The 20,994-nt window shown below is 37.3% G+C and overlaps 2 protein-coding genes across 6 annotated transcripts in view; both read left to right on the top strand.

Moving 5' to 3' along the window:
* The first annotated feature begins 29 nt into the window (after positions 1-29).
* On the top strand, positions 30-10,174 carry LOC113671686 (NADPH-dependent diflavin oxidoreductase 1). Of its 5 annotated transcripts, none has more exons than XR_016185475.1 (17): positions 30-218; positions 311-388; positions 912-1,009; positions 1,416-1,514; positions 1,952-2,053; positions 2,410-2,507; positions 2,607-2,742; positions 3,594-3,715; positions 4,019-4,191; positions 4,839-4,886; positions 6,228-6,335; positions 6,716-6,917; positions 7,466-7,525; positions 7,753-7,832; positions 8,218-8,336; positions 8,621-8,715; positions 9,737-10,174. XR_016185475.1 is itself a non-coding variant. In XM_089202489.1 (16 exons), the coding sequence occupies exons 1-16, from the start codon at positions 63-65 to the stop codon at positions 9,879-9,881; spliced, it is 1,836 nt and encodes a 611-aa protein (XP_089058615.1). In that variant the 5' UTR covers positions 34-62; the 3' UTR covers positions 9,882-10,174. The 5 variants fall into 5 exon arrangements, 3 of the variants coding, with proteins under 3 accessions (XP_089058615.1, XP_089058614.1, XP_089058616.1); XR_016185476.1 differs by having other exon boundaries at positions 31-218; positions 2,610-2,742; XM_089202489.1 differs by lacking the exon at positions 7,753-7,832 and having other exon boundaries at positions 34-218; positions 2,610-2,742.
* A 675-nt stretch (positions 10,175-10,849) lies between these two features.
* Positions 10,850-20,994, top strand: part of LOC113671674 (E3 ubiquitin-protein ligase rnf213-alpha) — a 53,446-nt gene continuing 43,301 nt past the window's right edge. Inside the window, exons 1-5 of the mRNA XM_089202483.1 lie at positions 10,850-11,101; positions 14,527-15,019; positions 16,634-16,848; positions 19,651-19,943; positions 20,217-20,476. Coding sequence (XP_089058609.1) covers positions 10,906-11,101; positions 14,527-15,019; positions 16,634-16,848; positions 19,651-19,943; positions 20,217-20,476 — 1,457 coding nt within the window. The 5' untranslated portion in view covers positions 10,850-10,905. The remainder of the gene's footprint in view (positions 11,102-14,526; positions 15,020-16,633; positions 16,849-19,650; positions 19,944-20,216; positions 20,477-20,994) is intronic.

Raw genomic sequence — 20,994 nt, 5'->3', positions numbered from 1 at the left:
ATGAATAATCCCGGCCTGCAGTGTTTTCGGGTCAGAGGTATTTTTCAATAAAGTTCTCTGTAATGGCGGACGAAATGACGAGGGCAGGAGGAAGAAGGCTCTCTGTGCTGTATGGCTCTCAAACTGGGACTGCCCAAGAAGTTGCTGAAAGAATCGGTCGAGAAGCAAAAAGAAGATACTTGTCATCGAGTGTTTTGGCTCTAGACGATTACAATGTGGTATGCCTATCATCAGATGTCTATAGTTATGTTAAGATATTTTGTTACGTAAGTACATGGTAGGTATTATAATGACTTGCATACTTTTTCAGATGAAGCTGATTGAAGAAGAGCTTGCGATATTTGTATGTGCAACAACAGGTCAAGGAGATGAACCTGATAATATGAAGGTTGTTACAGCTATACTTTTTATTCTATGGCAAAATGTTCATTGATTAATTTTGAGTTATTTTTATTTAAGAGTCTTAATAAATTTTTCCTTAACTTTCTCTCCAATCGTTAGTGATTCGTTAATGAGTCGAATTTTAATGGAGTAGAATTGCTTTTATAAGGCTTGAAAAAAAAACCACTGTTATAAATATATCTTTTTTTAATTCTGAGCAACCCTCTCTTGATCTTGTCGCTGCATTGCAGAGTAAAAAAAGCCTAGTTCTTACTGATTGAGCTTTGCTCTATAACTTCAAAAATATTAAATAATAATTTTTAAAAAGTGCTCCTAACTCTTTTACTCTGATTTTCCAGCTTGTTAGATCACAAGAGAAGCTAATCATGATTATCTTCCATCTATAAAGTGGGAGAACTTCAAAATTTATTCTTCAGTAAAATGAAATAGTTATAGTGGTACTTGATTAACAAGAAAATAAAAAATCAAAATAAAACAACAATAACAACATGTTGTTTGATCTTTTATAGAAATTTTGGAGATTTATCCTCAGAAGAAACCTTCCTGTTAATTCGCTATCTGGGTTGTCATTTGCAGTCCTAGGCTTAGGAGATTCATCATATCCAAAGTAGGTTTAGATGGTGATGGGAATGAAAGATATGATTTAACCCTTTAACTCGCATGAGTAACCAAGACAGAATTTCTCCATGCAGTATCAATACAATATCAACCAGATAAGTGATGAGAATAAAAAAAAATATCAATTAGGGGATCATAAGTTGATCCAATACTAAATTATCTGAACTAATATTGTAAGATTTGTATTGTTGACAGTAAGGAAAATTACAAATTTGATGTGGGATTTAATGGGTTAAGGTGGCTGGGAAATATCTCAAGATAAGGATTTTGTGAAAGTCAGATTATCAGAATTTTGATTCTGTCTTGATGATAAATAATGGATACTATAAATCTTAAGTAATTCATCATCAGTCTACTCTGATTAAAGTAATTTTTGATTTATTTTTATTTTACAGATTTAACTTTATTGCCAAGAAGCTAAATAAAAGACTGATCCAGTTGGGTGGTAGAGAACTGCAAAGGGTTGGCCTAGCAGATGACCAGCATGATCTTGGGTATGTTCCAAGTTTGGGATTAGCAAGTTGTGAATCTTTTCTTCCGAATCAACTCGTGTCTGTTTGTCAACTTAGGTTGGATCAACAAGTACTTATGTCTATTTATAGAGTAGGGGATAATACAACAAGAATATCTTAATTGAATGGAACCTAAAAGTATGGGGTCAACAATGCCGCCTCCTTTGAAAAAAAAATCCACCTCTCTGTCCTCCCTTGGAGGTCTTAGCATGCAATATTTGTCAGTTGTAACTTGCTCATGGTAGTTGTTTATTATAAATCATATGTCCTGAATAGAAGGATTAAATTGAACCAGACTAAGGACACTACTGGTATCCTTGAATATTGAGTTAAAAAATACATCAGTCAGTGCATCCTATAAGACAAGTGCACTTATGGTAGGAAAGTAAAGAATCAAGTTTCTTTTTCTTTTGACTTAGGCCAGATGCAGTTGTTGATCCGTGGTTGAAGCAGCTGTGGGAAAAAATGCTTAGAATACATCCTCTGCCAGCTGGAAAGGATATCATCAGTGCTAATGTTAGGTAAAGTGGCAATGTCTGTTCCAGACTAGGATCAATCCCTATCTTCTTGTGAATTTTTGTCGTCAGTATGATTAAAGAGATCATGAAAATTAAACACTGAATTAGCTTTAAACAAGACTGTTTTTCCTGGGAGACATTACTTTGGTAGAAAGGACAGCACAAAGTGCAACAAAAGGTACAATATTATATTTGAATGTTCTTGATTTCATGCCCGGAAAAAAAAACCTCTTGTTGTCTTCATAAACATTATGTTGTCATCCAATATGCATAAGAAAATAACAGGAAATTGGACAGATGTAGTGAACACATAAAGGTGCACTGAATTTAAGAATTTTATTGATTTGCTCTTTAAACAGGCCTCACTCAAGATTCAAGGTGATCTTTGTTGATACCAGTAATCATGTAACAGAGGACACAAACAAAGCATGTGAAAGCTCTTTGATAGAAAATGGAGGTAAGCTGAGAGAAGTAAAAATGTTGCAGTTATGGTTCAATAGTGATTCATACTTTGATTCAAAAACTCTTGGTCTCTTTTCCAATGTCTTTATCCAAGCAGTTATGTCAGATTCCAGTCCAAGCAGAAGACATCCTTTCAATGCACAGCTAATATCAAACAACCGTGTGACTTCACCAGATCACTGGCAAGATGTAAGACTGGTGCAATTTGATATCAAGGGTTCTGGAATAAGGTACTAACACTGCTTAAATTTAATTTATTGAAAAGTCATGGTTTCAGGTCGAATTTAAATCAGATAAATTTGATTAATTTTATGTCTTTCTTTATTTGACTCTTACACATCCAAGATCTCAAAAGAAACTCTCTTACCATCTTTTATACAATTTTTTTTCCATATTTTGCTCTTATAATTTGGTATCGAATAATTTGCTTAAAATGCTTCAATGTTGGGAGGAATAATTGTAAACAAAATTCTTTTCTTAATGAACACAGATAGGAATTCTTTTGGAAAAAATATTTGGAGACCTGAGTTATCTTTAGTTTGATGGAAAAGATGTGAAGCCCACATGACACATTGTTCTACCCTACTACACATCTTGACCTTACCAACAGCTGGTTAATCCTCTAGCATGGTCTGTTTTCTTGAATTGAACATATTGTCTCCATATGAGCAAAATTAGTTTTTAAAGCTGACTGCTGGACTGCACAGAAATATTTCTAGTAATTTTTTGTTCCATTTCCATACTGGTAGAATTCTTGCAAGACTTACACTGTAACTTTCATGTCATCTTAAGATGTTTTATTGGGGCTACACAGGCTTAATGAGAGACTATTTTAGAGGCCATGAAGATTGTCTGAGATACTGTAATTTTCAGTGATCCATCAGTTACCTTCTTCTTAACCAAAAAATGCCAGTTGTAAACAAGCTTGTCATGTTTGTATAAATAATAGATACTTAACACACACCGCACAAATATCCACTAATTCCACTAATTTGATATTATTTATTTGGCTGTGAGGTGAGGAGATTGCTATTATTTCATTGTAAAACGTCAATTTGTTTTTGTTGGTGCTCTTCTTTAGCCACTCTCCAGGTGACGTTCTTATGGTGCAGCCAAGTAATTTGCCTGATGTTGTACAAGAATTTATGAATCTTTTATCACTAGAACCCGAAAAAATGTTCCATCTTGAGCAGAATGATCCAGGTTAGTGGTTTGTAGAACTGATAGCTGTCATTTAAAAGATGCACTCATCTGCTGAAGTGATTGGATTTTAGAATGTTATTACAATGCCAGAGTTTTTTTGGTCATATTAGTTCAGCATGTGGCATGGAAAATTCAGGATCCTTCTGTGGGATGTGGTAATTTTTTGGCATCTTGCTGTACAGTTTGTATTTAATGCTTAGTTAGGAAATTCCTTACAAAGCCCCTTTAAGAAAAATCTGTTTTCAAACAGCTTGTGCCTTTCCACCATGATTAAATGTTGAACCACATGATTTAATGTGACAGATCTCCCTGTTCCACACCAGCTTCCTCAGCCTTGCTCCATTAAGCACCTTGTGGAACATTATCTAGACATTCAAGGTGTACCAAGAAGATACTTCTTTGAGCTTCTTTCCCACTTCACAAGTTCAGAGCTGGAAAAGGAAAAACTTCAAGAGTTTTGCTCTGCAGAGGGACAGGTATAAATAAATTTTGTGGTCTAACTTTAACTTGAAAAGCAAATCTACTTATGATAATCAGCATTGGTATAAAATGATGGCTGAATTTGAGTCAGCACTCATGTGCAAATGAAGAGTTTTCTGCATGCAGGCCACAATATTAAGCCTTCAAAGTTCACTCCGATTGTGCCATCTTAGATTTAGAGAACCAATTGTGCAGAAACACTTGCTTAGGAAAAGCCTTTGAGGCTTCAGTGTTTTCCATTTGACATGCACAAGGTTTTAAAAAAAACTTGTCATTCTGAGAAAGAAAGTATCAGTTCCTCATAATATCTCGCCAAAATGTGATTGAAAAGTGACAGAAGATTCCTCAAGTACATTCCATCCCATACAACCCATGGATTCATTCCATGCCCTACGGTTACATATATCCCCTTTACACAATTGTTTCTAAATAGGAACAGTTTCAGGCATTCTCTTCTCTGAGAATTGCAGTTGTATTGAGTTGAAATTTCTGGTTCATACTTCTTGAACTACAAGTATCTCAATTGCTGTTGATTATTTTTGGTAGTTATTGTGACGAAGGGTCTACTTTACCGCTCTTTCAGTTAAACTCCTAGATATGCCAGTTTATCGCTTATTTTCACGCGAATGACTTGTGCTTTCAGGAGGAACTTTATTCATATTGCTACAGACAGAAAAGGACCACATTGGAGGTAAATTTGATTTTGTTATTCTGAAGCAAGGTGAATTAAGTTTCTGAAGCACTCACCATCTTGGTGAGAGCAAGGTGATCAATTTGTTTAACAGAGGTGATTTTGAAATTAAGGGATCCTCGCAGCTAAGAACACTACTGAAACGAGTAGTTGTAAATTGGACCTGAAAAAAATTTTGGGCCCGTACGGGATTTGAACCCATGACCTCTGCGATACCGGTGCAGCGCTCTACCAATTGAGCTAACAAGCCAACTGGGAGCAGGTCAATGAATTGGGTAGATATAAACATCCAAGTGAATGATGATTTTAGATATATGAAAATTCATATATTTGCACTGCGGTGGAGAGATGAAATTAAGGGATCCTCGCAGCTAAGAACACTACTGAAACGAGTATTGTAAATTGGACCTGAAAAAAAAAATTTTTTTGTCACATTTTTAAGACTTGCAACGGAAAAAGATTTGTATACCGGTAAAATTACGACTCTGGGGATCTTTTATTCCCAGTTTCTGGAACATGTAGTCACTAGGGGTATTTCTATTCAACTTGAGCGGGATGCTGGTCCATTGAGCCCAGCAATTTCTCTGAAACTTTAAACTACCCATTTATACTCTTGGCAAGAGAGTGGCACTGTGGAAGGAAAAGGTCCTTCAAAGAACACAGTAGCACTGGCCAGGGCTTGTACTTTTCAGTGCGCTAACCACAAGGCTGCTGCGTGTCATCATTTTCAAGGAAACAGCAGGTTGAATAATCATACCTTAAAGATTCGATTTAGGGTCCTCTTTCCAATAGGCTCCCCTTCTCTAATAAGAGCCCCTCTCAAATTTGGTCTTGTTTATAAGCGCCCCTTTTGAGTAAGCACCCTTATTTCAATAAGGGTCAATACTCCTGTCTGAAATTGCCATCAAGCGCCCCTATTCCGTTTCAGTATTATCATTGTTGTAGTTTATGTACATTGAGATCAACTGTGGTCCACCTTCGTGTAACTGCTTATTTATAGTCTCATAATAAAACAGTGGCCTTCGTCTCAGTCTCTCAACTGCTATGTGATCTCGTCTTAAAATTTGCGGCGACTAATTGGCTTTTCGTTTTAGCCAGGAAGGATCCGGAGACGACAAGTCCCTTTTCCAGTTTCTTGAGCCTTTTCAAATAAACATCGAAGCTTTATTCGGCACATTCTCCTTTTTTTTTTTAAAAAGAATAAGTGCCCTGTCCCTAATAAGCGCCTTCCTTTTGGTAACCGAAGTAAATAAGCGCCCCGGGCGCTAAATCGAATCATTACGGTATTTAATGATAAATAGACATAGTGTTTGACGAAAGGTGTGCAATGTCTGTCTATAGGTTCTTCAAGACTTTCCATCTGCTAGTGCCAACATCCCCTTCGAATATTTATTTGACCTGATCCCACCGATTCAACCGCGGTCTTTTTCTATTGCTTCTTCTTTGAAGGTAAGAGGACCTGTATCCGGGAAAATGAATATTCTAACTATCTTTTAGCTGCCCTTCGTTACACTCCACTCCACTGCAAAGACATTGATAAAGACTTTAAGTCTTGTGTGCCATATGAAAAAGCCGGGGCATTGTATCAGCACGAGCGGAAGCAGCAGACGCAAACGAAGACTGACGTTTGAGTTCAGCCTCTTCGTACCTGAAAGAACTAACTCTGGAAATATTTTCAAAAATTACAAACTTACCATAAGATACAAATATGTTCCTCCTTTTCATGAAAACTCGTAGTAAAATATTTTCAGGAACCTCTCGCGTAATTCTGCATTCAGCCTAAGATCAGTACTAGAATTACTAGAGAAATTTTGACCCTATCTTGACAGGCTCATCCAGATGAAGTCCAATTACTGGTAGCTGTTGTAAACTACAATACTAAACTTGTCAAACCGAGGCGAGGCCTGTGCTCCACATGGCTGGCTTCTCTGGACCCTTTGAACAAAGATTGTCGTGTACCTGTTTGGGTGAAGAAAGGAACAATATCATTTCCCAAGGCTTTAGACTCACCTATTGTCATGGTAGGCCCAGGTAATTTGACATGTTGCACAATTTTTTTCTTTATCATACGTGTATTTTTACATGATTGGTCAAAGACCTTTGCCTTAAATTTTTTAGATTTTGTATTGACGTGTGCTTCTTGGTTTTATTTATGTGTAGAACATTACTGAGTTTTCTCTAGACAAGCAGAGGTATTTAAACGCCAACACGTTACAATACTAAGAATACACCTCGCTTTACAATCGTGACGCCTATTTTCAGAAAAGTTTATACCCCACAACCTCTGTTTACCTCATAAATGTGCCTATGGTTGGTCATTTTTCTTTGAGAAAACCGCCCGTGCTTCTTAAAGAGATGCTTTTATACATCAATAGTAGTTGCGTGTTTTCGTTATATACTTTGATTCAGTTTATGGGCGAGTTACGTTCTTGATAATTTACACCTGGAACTTTATTTTTTCAAGCCTAATGAGGTTGTGCATTGGTAATTCAAAGTAAACGCAGATAACTTTAAAACTAAGGTATCTTGCTTTTGTGGTTAAACAAACAAACTGTTGATGCGTTGTATTTTTCCTCTAGGTACTGGCTGTGCTCCGTTTAGAAGTCTTATTGAAGAGAGAGTGTCACAGTCTGCTGGAGGTAAGCAAGGGTTTGTTCCACCAGCAGGAGGAGATATTGCCTTAAGCTATTCACGTCCCTAAAACCCTCACTTCTTGAAATGAGTGGTCTAGGCTAGTAACGCAATCAAACTGAAATTTTCTAATATCTCGTTTAATCGTCTGGTTGAGGTAACGATCTCTTAAAAAAAACTGTGGTTGGTTACCGTAACTGTCGTTTCGAAAAAGATGGTTTTTCAAATGTTGTAGGTCTGACTCGTGGAAACTGGACATATTTTCTACGATGTCTCAGGCTGTAAGACTGGGGTAGTGTCCGTCACATGTGATTGGTCAGTTTCGATCCGTCTATGTAGATTTATGTAATTCTATTTGGCATATAAGTCGTTCGTGGAGTGCTTGTAGTTGTTGGCGTCCGCCGAAAGGAGTCTGATATAACTAACACAACCAGCTATCCAAAGTCAGTCGTAATAGGATTGTAGGTTTTGACATCTGGCTGGGTTCCTCTGAAATTACTGTTGTCACTCCAGGAATGGTAGATTTTTCGTTCTGATATATTTTTGCGGTTTTTTCGCCTTCGAGTTTTGACCCATGGTTTGTTTGTTATTAATCACAAAAACTAATCACAATTGTTATTTTTGTTATTTGTTATGTGTCATTTAGTATCAATCAGGTAGCGGCCTTTATCAGTTGTATAATGTGGATGTCTTCTTGCAGACTGTGTGCTGTTCTTTGGCTGTCGGAATAGTAACAAAGATTTCTTTTTCCAAGACCAATGGGGTCCCTTGGTTGAAAATGGAAGTTTGCAGTTGTTTACTGCTTTTTCGAGAGATCAGGTATGTTAAGATGGGAATCTTGTTCCCCCCTATGGTACAAGGACTTAGCCACGGTTGTCACTTATCGCAGATCACAATTTTTCCCTCATTAAAGAGCGCGGTGCATCGGAGAACTTAGAGGCCGTCAAAGAAACAATGAGAAAAAAGAATCACGTGAAAAAAAAAATGTGAATCCGAACAAAGGGAGCACAAAAATATCTATTTGTTTTTCCAGTTAGAGATCAACACATAAAGGCATTTATTGTTGAAATTGTTTCTTGCTCTCAAAATGTCTCTGTGCACAGGAAGACAAGATTTACGTCCAGCACAGGTTGCTAGAACACAGCTTTCTTGTCTGGGATCTTCTGGTCAACAAACAAGGATGGTTTTACATAGCCGGGTATGATAAATGCTCTTTTGCTTTAACTCTTTTCCCTTTAAATCCCATGAGTGACCAAGACAAAATTTCTCCTTACAATACCAATACAATTTCAACCAGATAAGTGATCAGAATAAAGAAATTAATCAATTTGGGGATAATTAGTTGATCCAATACTACATTCTCTGAACTGACATTATAAGAATTGTATGGTTGACCGTAAGGAGAATTACAAATTTGATCTTAAATTGCAAGTTCTTCAAATGGATTTGCTCAGGTTTCGTCCCATTGTAAGTTCAAAAGTTAATCCTATTTCGTCTTAAAAAAATTGTTTGACTGAGAGGAAATTAGTGTTAGTGAACTCGTAAAAGTGGGGGTGAACTTGGTATATCTGATAGGGGAAACTTGCAATGGGGTGATAACTTCAGCTACCTTAGAAGTTTTTCCTTGATAATTTATTCTGGCAGTGTTTATGGAAAACTATGTCATTCATTTTCCTTGTTCAATTCCCTGGTCTGAAAACAGACGTGCTAGTTTTCTAACGAAGAGAGCTCTCAACGAAGGAATTTTTTTAGTGTAGGTGACTTGACAATGGTACTTTTACAGGAAGTTATACAATTTTTGGGAGAAATCCTTTTTCAGTACGTTTTCCTCGAGAATAGCCTCTGAAATAACGTTTTTGTTACTACAAAATGAAACGTAGATCGCAAACAAGCCACGTTTTTTGGAAAGTAAGATTTTAAAGGATAATTCCAAATAATTGGAAAAAGTAGCTCGCCAAATCCTTCAGGTGTAGGTTTATTAAGTCTTTCATTCCTGAATATCAAGCAGCGGAACTTTTGGTGCGAGGAAGGTATAAATGGTCAAGAATAATAAAAGAAGTAAATCATGTGTAACATGATTCTGTTGGATAAACTGCACATAGAACTTTTAGGAAGTAAAGTCTGAGGAAATAATTTAATTTTTTGGCACTATTTTTTGGTGATTTTTTTTTACTTGATATCAATAATGAAAATCCTGTTTACATCTGTTATATTTCCAGAAACTCTCAAAGAATGCCCACCGATGTTACTGATGCCCTTCTTGAAATATTTATGAAAGAAGGAAAAATGGACAGACCAAACGCCGAGGAATTTCATAAAAAATTAGAAAGTACAAGACATTTACAGAGTGAAACCTGGTCATGATTTGAGGAAGTAAAACTGAGAAGATGAGGCGTTGACACTTTTGGAAAATTTTAACAACAATTCATCACAGCCTATCATGAAAAAATTGCCTCCCAACATCAAAGAAGCCAGTGAATATTTGACGCATTTTTTTCATTCCGGGACAACAGAGGAGAGGGAGCTTCAGTGTTTTCTCAACTACGAGAAACAGTTTGACCAAAGATGATTGTGGAAAAAATATGAGAAAGACAAAAAAGGAAGAACAACAATATTGTTTTATTAAAGGTGATTAAAAAGAGAATTTTGCCAATGTCTAACGTTAACTTTGTCGTCCATTTTGTCCTTCGTGTACCTCCCGCGCTTCCTTGTTGTCAAGTAGCAGAGAAGGTACCGACGAGTTAAATGCGATGCAAGGCTCGCGATCTACGTTTAAGATATGCAGGGGTCTGGAGGCAAGCGTGTAGGCTTGAGAATTGCGCTTAGAGGAGTGATTTCGATTCAACTCCCCCTATATGACTATATAATTCAATTTCGGGTCTTTGTTGTCCAATCTTCATATTTACTCTCACGGCTATAACGCCCAAACAGTTCTGGTACTGGTGATGTCAGAAACAGAATCCTCAAGTGCAGTGAACGAAACTGTGAGTGAAGGTGCATCTAGGTGGACGAAAATAACCAAACTTGTTTACTACTTCAAAAAAAGTTAAAAATAGTGGTGAGGTAACTCTTGTATCATTTCATATTCTCTTTCTGTCACTCTTAAAACTGAAAACTCGTAAGTATATTCGAGAAGAGAGTCCTTTTTATCTTCTTTTCCAACTTTTTGTAAGTATTGCCAGATTTCCAGATTGTGTTGAGCGAGATATTCTATTTTACACCATTATGCATATTGTGTGGACAAATGCCGCCCTACAAGCGCCTAGCAACTGATCTAACACTTTCGGTTACATTTCTGAGAACTGCTTCCGGGAAGCAGTCGTTCGAGAGTTTGACGCAATCTTGAAATGTCAATGACATGAGTAACATGTGGCTGTAGCTTCTAGCAATGCAGTGCACCGAATGTGGATTCACAGACTTGAAAGGTACTTTTAAATGGTGCCCAAAATGTCATTCTCCTCTGCATCATGGTCAAAATATTCCACGTAGCCAGGGAAAAGTTCCAAATACAACAGGGGAGCAACCGCTAAGCGATGCTTCGGCAAGAGGACACGACTTTGGAAAAGAGAAAGAACACGTTGAAGGTAAATTGTGCTTTCATGGATGGAAATTAAGACACGTCTTCTACACATTGCTCAAATTGAACTCGATCCGTGAATAGATTTAGGTTGCGTTTACTAGGCCGAATCATATTTAGATTGATCATGTTTCGATCATGTTTGAATAAAAAGAATGTTCATACCTGACGATTTAGACTGCGTTCACACTAGGCCGAATCATATTTAGATTAATCACGTTTCGATCATGTTTGAGTAAAAAGAATGTTCATACCTGACGATTTAGCCCGCGAAACCAGATCGAAACATGTTTACAATAATCAACATCGAAACCATCATGTGAGGTAGTTTGGACCATGATTTCTGTAAACGAATGTCAGACGATTCGCCTCCAAATTCTAGACAATTCGCCCTCAATGTGAAAACACCGAAATTACTGTAGAAAACAGTTTTTGTCTCAAAGCAATGATTTCTTGAAAAAAAAAGAAAGCTCGCCTACTCGAGTCAATCGAAACCAAAATAAATTATCGATCGAGATGACGGGCAGTGGCAGAACCCGAACAAAGGCCAAAGAACAAAGCAGACAAGAATAGAAAACAGCCTAAGTCAGCATCCAGTTTACGTCAGTTTCACTCCGTTTCATTTTCGCCCCGTGTAACTTCGACACATGTCAACTTCAAGTTCTACCCGCTTTATCATATATGTGTTTTTATATCTAACTTACTTTATGTGCTTTAACATTTGTGTTTTTGCAAGAGATTTATATTTAAAGGTATTGACAGAAAGATACGGAGACAAGAATTGTGTCATGCAAATTAGACAATTTATCGAACGTACCTTTATGTTCATGTACATGTGCTAGGCATGTGCACATTGTTTTTTTGTGTTTTGCTTATACACGATGCTTTGATAGTGTGTTGGTAATGCTTTTATTAGTGAACAAAATTATTATTTGTGATTGAAGGCGAGTTTCTAAAACGATTGTGTTGTAGAACTAACATGTTGGGAAATATTTTATGCAAATTTGAATAAAGCAAGTGAAACTGGCGGATACCCAACATCCGCTGACAAAATGGAAAGATTTATGGAGAAATGTTTCGAACTGAGAGGCGATTCCTGGAGTCTGAAGAACGAAAAAGTAAACAAGAAGCTGAGTAAGAGGAGAAAAGACGAAGATTTGAGGTAGAACAGGACGAGAAACGTGAAAATTTTCTTCTCATTGTTTTACAAACCATTTCAAAGGCCAGTGGCAATAAAAATTAAAGCCACCACGCAATTTCAGTCCATGTTCCATTAACCCTTAAACTCCCAGACGTGATTAACATAAAACTTCTCCCTACAATATTTATACATTCTTCAGCAGACAGGTAATGAGAATATTCAAACTTATCAGGTAGAAGCTGCTATCTTGATATAGCACCAAGTTCTCAAAACTAATTTACAAGGAAATGTCTAGTAGCTACAGGGGAGAATTAACAATCAGATCTTGGGAGTTAAAGGGTTAACAATGCGCTGCCACCAGTCCGAACTACTTTCCCTCACCCAAACTGAACGATAACGAAAAAATCTACAAAGCCTTGTCAGTCCAGAAATTGCGATGCCAACGAGTGCCAAAAATCGTTGTATTTGTCGTAACCGAAAGATGCGGTGGCGTTGATTTCGTAGGTAATTTTTCAGAGCCAAACGAAAAGCAGCTCTTCGGTTACGAAGAATTTTCTCCAGGAGCTGTGTTTTTGTTATGGGTTTTTACTGTACCAGTCTTGCAACTTAATACAGGAATGGCTCCGACCTGTGATTGGATAATAAAATTAGTAAAAGGTAATAAGTTATATCTTGCTCGTGAGTGTTGTTAACCGCGTGTCTCGAAGCGGAACAATGAAATATCAATGTGAAAACACCGATGAGTCAAACAAGAAATGGCTACTTACATAACAAAGAGAAGGGTCTAGCTTGTTCAGCGAGGTCGTTCAGCGATATTCCGGCGATGAAAAAGTCATCCGCTGACAAAACTCATTTAGTCAGTTTAGGCGGATGACCAGAGACTGGAGCCATTCGTGTATTTCACCGCAGACACGAACGGCTCCAACTCATGCGTATATTAATTTTTTTTTCGTTCTGGCTAAATAATTTATACACTGAGATAAAAACTGAAAGAGTGATTTATTAGGTTCTTCTCATGTTGAAGTCTACAGTGCTTGCAAATGAAACCCTCTTTTACTACTACAGAGCCATGTAGTTTCTGAGTTTTAAAATAATGCAGCAACGTTTGAGTTTAGTTTCAACAAGCGGCGCCAGCGACTGGCAGGCGTGCGAGGATTCACACTGAAATAAGAGAACAACCTTCGTTTTTCATGAAAATGTAATTTACAATCCTTGGACTTGAAAACAATTCGAAGATTCATTAAAAATATCACCTACTCCGTAGCGCTCGGAGTTTACATGTGTTCAAAAGCTTTTTCTGTTATGGCGCGAGATTGGGGAAAAAAATCGATCATTACATTTTGTATCGTGTGTTTTTCCTGTGTGAAGCAACAAAAGGTGCCGGCGACTGACGAAATTACAGGTTAACACGAAAATCAAATAACACCTATAAAATTAATTTTGGCTACCGATTTTTAGTGAATTTATACAGAACAACTTTATTTTAAGTTTCAAGACAATCTGAAGATTCAAAATAAATATTACGAACTAAAATGCGAAAGTCATACACCACAAAATCCATAAATAGGCCTGAAATGAAATTCTATCTTGTTCTTGATTATACGTTGCCTAGCACGTGACCAAAATCCACCCAGGCGGAAATTCAAAATGACGGTGGCAGTATGGGCTTAGTTATATCACACAAAATTTGTTCCCGTTTATCACATTTGATAAAGAGGGAATCATTAATGTTTTCAATATTTACAATGATAGACAGTAAATTTCACCTTTCACCCACATTTACTTCCAACCTTTTCTTTTGAACCAGAGTTTTAAAGTTATTGTGAACTATTTCCATATAGTAGAAATTCCACGGAAATTAACTTGAAATTATTTCTGGTCTGAAATGAGGTCCCGATTTGAAGATTTTGCAAACACACACTTACATCTCAAAAACATGGTGGAGTACCTATCCCAATGGTCAAAAAATGCCAAGAGAATTGCGGACTAGTAATGTCAAAAAATACCAACATTGACAAAACTTATATTCGATATAGCAGTTGAATTTGGTTGTTGTTGTTGTTGTTGTTGTTTTTTTTTTTCACTCTGACAGGTACTTGAAAGAAACCATCATTAATTTATTCTACACGTCATGACTTGAACATGTGTATCTCACAATGTCTTGAAATTTCTTTCCTTTTTTACTTGCTACTTATTTTAACACTCTGCATTTTCACTCTTTTGCAATTGACTTGTAGCTACATGTTTTGAATAAAACATTTTTGGTTAACCTTTTTCAAAATATCACAAAGGTGATGGGCAAAATCAGCAGTGCCTGCTTTCATACAGAGACGAGCACGGGACCCTGTTAAGACCACAAACACAACCCACGATTCACTCGGGTCAGCCAGTCATCGAGGGTGGCTCCACCTTAGTTGATCGGTCAACAGAGAGCGAGAGCAAGTCACTGGAAAGCCATCGTCATTCGGCGGACTTCCCACCAACTTTCCCATCGCCGACAACCTCGCCTACAATGAGAAGGAGACGTCTGCCCCATCGAGCTGGCGCTTCTGCCCCTTACATTACAGAATCGTCGAATTCAGAGGATAAACCAAGTACTACAAAGCCAACAGCAACACAGCACGGGAAGCTGACACAGGTTGAACCAGAGAATGGAGTCACCGTAATCTTCCATGTCATGTTAGCGTCTGACTTAAATATGGAAGAAGAACATATGCATATTCAAGCAGAAGGAGAAGATTTGGGAGACTTTAAGACAACCTGTGTTGACATGAAATTAGTAAGGTTAGTTTGTTTTTGTAAAAAACTCCACGAATTTTGCGAGCTTGAGATTAGCCAAGCAAACCTACATGAAATTTACGTGCTATGACAAGTAAACACCGATGTAAAAGAAACCTGCAAGTTGTCAAATGAACTCTTACCTCAGTGTCCTTTAATATAGAGAAACGCAAGGGTTCGACAGTTATCGCGGGGACTCCGCGTTAATAGATCTCGGTTCGAGCCTTGAACTGGTTGTTGAGGTGTATTCCTGTATTCTTTAATTTATCATTTATTTTAACCATATGGGTGCAAGTACGAATCAATGAAATATGCTTTTTCTCTCTCTTAATGTTTAAAATTTATAGCTCCAGCTCTTGACTTCGTCATTTGTTGCCGGATTCAGACAAGTGTGTAGTTATGACCAATTTTTGTGGCTACTACCTCGTATGGAGGCAAAGCCAAAATGTTGTCTTGTTGAGAGAGTGAGTGAGTGTAACAATAGAATACAAACAACCTCTTCGCCCACGGCGAAGTCTGCCAAGTTTAACCCGATATTCCTCGTTCTTTGTTCTTGTTTGTTTCAGCACATCTTCGGGCGTTCACGCTAGGTAACGATTTCTTTGAATCGCTTAGGATATAGTTTCTCGGAATTGGCACGTGATTACACTGTTTCCTGGTGTTACTAATTTTTTCTTCCGGGGCTCTAAAGAAGACGATAAACATCTCACAGTCATTTCAGGACAAAGCTTACTTTGCAGAAATGTCTTAAAAGGTGTGATCGGCGGATCATGAAAACTTAGACTTAAAATATTTTCTTTGAAGAGAGAGTATGTCACCTTTTGAATTAGTGAATTATGCCCAGTAGATCCGAAGATATATTTTTTGCAGTTCTTGCCGTGACACTACAAAAGATTATAAACGTCTCAAAATAATTTCACAGTAGCGTCTCCAACATGTAATTGCAAACAATACTTTTCCTTGCAGAAACATCTAAATAGGTTTCATCTGCATATCGTGGAAACTTTGAAGAAACATTTTGTTCATTCGAAGAGAGAGCACTACCATTTTTTCATTACTATAGTTAATATGATTATTTGTTACCATTTAATTATTGGTTGAGTGTCAGTTATTCACTATATTCTTGAATCATCTTTTTCTTGTGGTACAGGGTACTCATAAATATGTAAGATGCGGCAGGTTTCTGTTTTGCATGTGAGACAAGTCTTCTACAACACTACCTTCTAACTCTAGTTCTTTTCAATGCTATAAAAATGATGCCAAATCAGTAGCCATATGCAGTCTTAAACTGCCTCTTTTTTAATGTTTATTTAAGACCCCTGAAAAGGAGTATAGCTGTATTGAAGAAAGAAACTTGCTTTGTCTTTACAGTTCGATGTATGGAAATTGTGCTTTTTGCTGATCATAGAAGGAATCCCGGAGTTTTCAAGCGAAATGTCTTTAAATGCGATGAATAATCAATATTTATGGAAGTCGGGATACGATGTTGCCTCATTTGCTGTTTGAAGGACAGCAAACTAGTTAAGAATACATTTATGAACAGAATTTGAACTTAGAATTTATAACCCCATTGTGGCTACGCAATAGACTGTGTCAATACCAGTCTACTTAATCTCTTAGGGGTGACAAAGGCAAAGAGAAAACGAAGCTTAAGCTCTTCCAAGGACAGATCACTCTCACCATCCACCGAGCCTTGAAGGGAACCAAGTACAAGTATGTGATAATCAAGAAAAAGGTTGTTCTATGGGAAGAACTGATAGAGTTTAAATCACGTTATGATGGAACTATAGTCGATCGATTTCTCTCTATACCAGACAAATACCTGAAACATGGCGGTAAGTTGTTACTATATTTTGCTTTATATGTTCTAACAGGGTTGTTATAAAATGTCTCTGAAATTTAGCTAGACGAACCAGGGGATTTGTAACCGATATTCCGTGAGTAGCGTTTTAAAAAAAAGGGTCTTAGTGGCGTTATCGGTTAAAAGGCCCAAAGAATAGCCGTCAACCGTCGAAAGTGCTATATTTTTTACCGTTATATATATATATACACGCTATCACATGCACGATGTAGAACATTGAATCAGCCATATGGGAAAGACGCTTCTTTGCTTTTGTGTCGGTTTCCACTGTTCTGCTTTAATCCAAACCAAAGAGATGACATTAAGGAGAAGAATCGAATAAATCACACGTTTAATCAAGTCGAAAAAAACGGAAATTGTTCCTGATAGCACGGGATATCGTTTCAATTTCTTCAAAAGAAACTTCAAATAAAACGAGTATCTTGAATAAAAATGTGGATGGTGATTACGTATCGGGGCCGGAAAGCTTAGGTGATGTTCAACGGAGAAGTTGAAACATGTTTTTCAGCAGCAAAAAACAGTGATCTAAACAAGAGTGATATCTTAACTCCTGATCACACTGAAGTAATTCCTCCAACAACTTGGTAAGAAACAGTAACCAGACTAGAAAATAGGAACTCGCATTTTTTTAGCACGCTGATGGTCAACTTTTTTTTGGAGAGGAAATATCTAATTCTACAGGAACAGTACATTTGTAGTTTCTAAAGATGGAATCCAACTGACTCAAGAAACCACAAAACTTGCAGACTTTAAACCATCTTAAGCCTGATAAGATAAATCATGAACAGGTTGCTGGAAGTGTCATTAATAGATTTACAGAAATGATATATATGTATTGTCAGTTTGTAGATTACTATGTTTGTAAACAAACAATGAAGAGGAAAAAATTGACTGCCTTGATCATGACAAACTTGACGATTTTACAAGAAGAAAAAAATATGGGGCGTTTTTTCTCCATGGCAAATGTACTCAACCCTACGTTAGCATCTTTGTCACTGGAAATTACAGCTTTTAAAGGAAGATAAAGTAATATATTTAGTGAACGCAAGTTAGGATCCCCAATCGCTACGGCACATTTTTCAATACCCTACAAATCTGAGGAAAGTTCTCTCCAACTTTAAGAATTTTTTAAGAAAAAATGCCTTGTTTGGTTTTCTGGTTTAGAAGTTTCAATTGTAATGCTCAGATTATACTCTGCACAAACTGTTATTTGAAGCTTCCAAGAATTATTGTAATGAGCACTGTCAGTTCATACAATGCCGTGTATTGTAAACAAATAACTTCACGGGAAAATGTAATTTAATCTTCGCCAAATTGAATTATTTCCACTGAAGAAGGATCATAATTTTTTAATGTGCCCAAACTGTTACTTGAAGGTACAGCTCTACGTGTCAATAACGAATATGCTTATTACTGTTACTTACCGTAATGCTACATTTATTCAATTTCTTTTCTTAAAAAACTGACATTTTTGTTTAAAAACTTAAAGTAACACTTCAGCGACTGATCAAAGCTAGCATTGGTTACCCAGAGCATTCCACAGATTCTTAAGCCAAAAGCTGGTACTTACTTTTCCCAAAGTTTCTGGGATGCTTTATTAAGTTTTATAAAGTTTCTTTCATTAGCTATTTTATAAAAGAAATGTAAAATGGTTTCCGTGTTTACATAGCCTGATGTGAACACTTGGGAGGTTGGGAGAACACTCGATAAGCTGGAAACCACTTCGCTTCGCGTCGTGGTTTCCTCATCAGGCTATGTAAACACGGAAACCATTTTACATTTCTTCATTGGTCTTCATGTCAATGGAGAAATAATAAATGATCTCAGGCAATGCCCATTTACCCCACAAAAGAAGACTGTCTGGCTTAACTAAATTGAAATTTTTGTCGAAATCTGTAGAAGGAAACCAAGATAGAGAAAAGCAAAACTTGACACTTTTCGAGCACAAGGCTTATCCTATTACGGGTGTCCTGTTGATTTGCCACCAAAAAGTTTCCGTTTTCAAGGACCGTGCTTGGCTTGTGTGGTTTTTTTATAACTCCTGTAAAACACCCTGACTCCAACAGCAGAAGTTTGGCCAGTGTGTTGCCGTAATCTGCCCTATGGTAGCCTGAAAAGCCTGATCCAAACTTGAAAAAGTGGGCCTAAATTGTTTGAAATATTGAGAGTACGTGAGGAGCGTCTATACACACCTTTACAACCTGTTGCAAGCCTTCTACCTGGTGCTTGTCAAAATCGTATTTTATTTGAACAAACGAATTGGGTGCACGCTTACGTAAGGAACTTTCTTTTTTCCCTAGGGCTTTTGTATAGTACCGCTGACGGTGCTGCATGTATGCTAATAGGTGATTTGCATTGCTAACCTGCGAGAAAGCATATTCTACCCATTTAATAGGTTCACTGCTGAACAAAGCAACTAGGATATACTAATGGTCCCAATATTTTGAAGCTTGGGAAGAAGAACTTTCTCGCAGAGAAGTGCACCACGGTTTTTAACTGATGCGCAATATTTACGATTACAGGAAAACTTAAATTTCACCGGCTTTAGATTAGTTAGAATTTTCTTGATACTTCTAGCTTCTGCATATACTGCGCAAAGCGAGATTCTACAGAAACGAATTTACGCAGACTAGCTTCCCATCAAAGATGAAAAATTCTAAGGATTAGCGAATCCGGTGAAGTATACATTGACAACAACCTGTTGGTCGTTTAAATCCTACTGCCTCTGACCTATTATAGATGAATGTGGATTTTTTCCCCTTTTTTTACGGTTTAGCAACATGGCACCAGTTCGACGGAGTAAGTTACATTTACACCGAGAAGGACTGGTGGAACTCATTTAAAGGATGGTTTTGGTCTGAAAAAACGGCGAAAAATCGTACAGCTGCACTTCTAGCCTATTTACCCAAGTGGAGAGGCTTTATTGTTGGTAAGTGCGAGGTAAAAATGAAGGCAACAGAAGCAATTGTGGAGTTGGACAAAGTTGTAAACTGCCTTACCAACGTTTGGATTCAGTTTTCACGCAGAAAACCTGAGAGAAGGAAGCCACCAGATTTCAATATTGACAAGGTAAACTGTATAAATTAAAAAAATAAGAAGTGGTCATTATTCTCTCAGACGAATCGTTCACAACCAAAACTTCTAAACGTAACTTGTGGTCTCCTAAAGTAAAACCTTAAAAACATCTTCAAGGGTCAAGTGGACGAATTTGTCTGACATTTCAAAACAAAATTTACATTGAACCGGCGTAAAATTAATGGAAGGGGCGATATCGTTATATCGTAAACAAGATCCTTAGATAGTGACGTTGTGCAAACTGATGCAGCTTTTCCTCTTTTTTAGATTTTAGTGGACCACTTGGAGCCAAAAATGAAGGAAAATGCCGCTATAACAGCCCAGAGTGACGTACGAGTAGAAGCTCGAGCTTCAGCACTGGTGTCATCCTTAGCGATCGTTGTGATCTGCAAGAAGTACAAGATAGCGCTTCAGAGGGAACTTCTGTTGCCACTTTTGAGATGTTTGTCGCTTACAGCAGATCCAGCAAGGCAAAAATGCACGATTTACGAAGTAGTTCTGGAAAATTTCAGTGAAGGACTGAGAAAGTAAGTGGTTGCATACTAAGACAACAGCAACGGCCATCACAACAGCAGTATTAACCGCCAAAACATCATAAATGCGATGATAAGATAAACGGTAAAATAACGAGAATAAGGGCCTAAAACTTTATTTGAAAGTAACTGGCTTATCATTTAGGACTGGCTGTTTCAATGATATGTAAGCATGGCCCCTAGTATGAGACTCTGCTCTTCTAGGTCTCAAATGAGCTGAGTCGATAGGCATAAGTCTGTTCAGTGGAAGGGTGGGTTTTAAAGGATGAGAATTTCATTTGTCAGTAAAACAGTGAAGGTTTTATGATCTTTCAATGGTTCTGCATAACAAAACATTGGGCTCATTTTCATCATGAAAACAAAGAAGGATATTCTTTCCTTCCGAACATTACATTATCAACTAATGGGGGAAAGGGGCTTTTGCAAAAGTTTAGGTTTTAATCTTTTCTGACACTGTTTAGTTTGATTGATGAGATGTGTGTCGTGTGCACCTGAGGACTAACAAGAGAGCT

Source organism: Pocillopora damicornis, chromosome 4, assembly GCF_964200805.1.
Source record: "Pocillopora damicornis chromosome 4, jaPocDami1.2, whole genome shotgun sequence".
NCBI classification, from domain to species: Eukaryota; Metazoa; Cnidaria; class Anthozoa; order Scleractinia; family Pocilloporidae; genus Pocillopora; species Pocillopora damicornis.
The sequence above is the reverse complement of the archived record's forward strand: the minus strand, read 5'-3'. Positions and strand labels throughout refer to the sequence as shown.

Coding starts and splice junctions, on each gene's coding strand:
- LOC113671686 (XM_089202488.1), top strand. CDS start 63: ATGGCGGACGAAATGACGAGGGCAGGAGGAAGAAGGCTCTCTGTGCTG. Junction 389..911: donor ATGAACCTGATAATATGAAG/GTTGTTACAGCT, acceptor GATCTTTTATAG/AAATTTTGGAGATTTATCCT. Junction 1,010..1,415: donor GGAGATTCATCATATCCAAA/GTAGGTTTAGAT, acceptor TTTATTTTACAG/ATTTAACTTTATTGCCAAGA.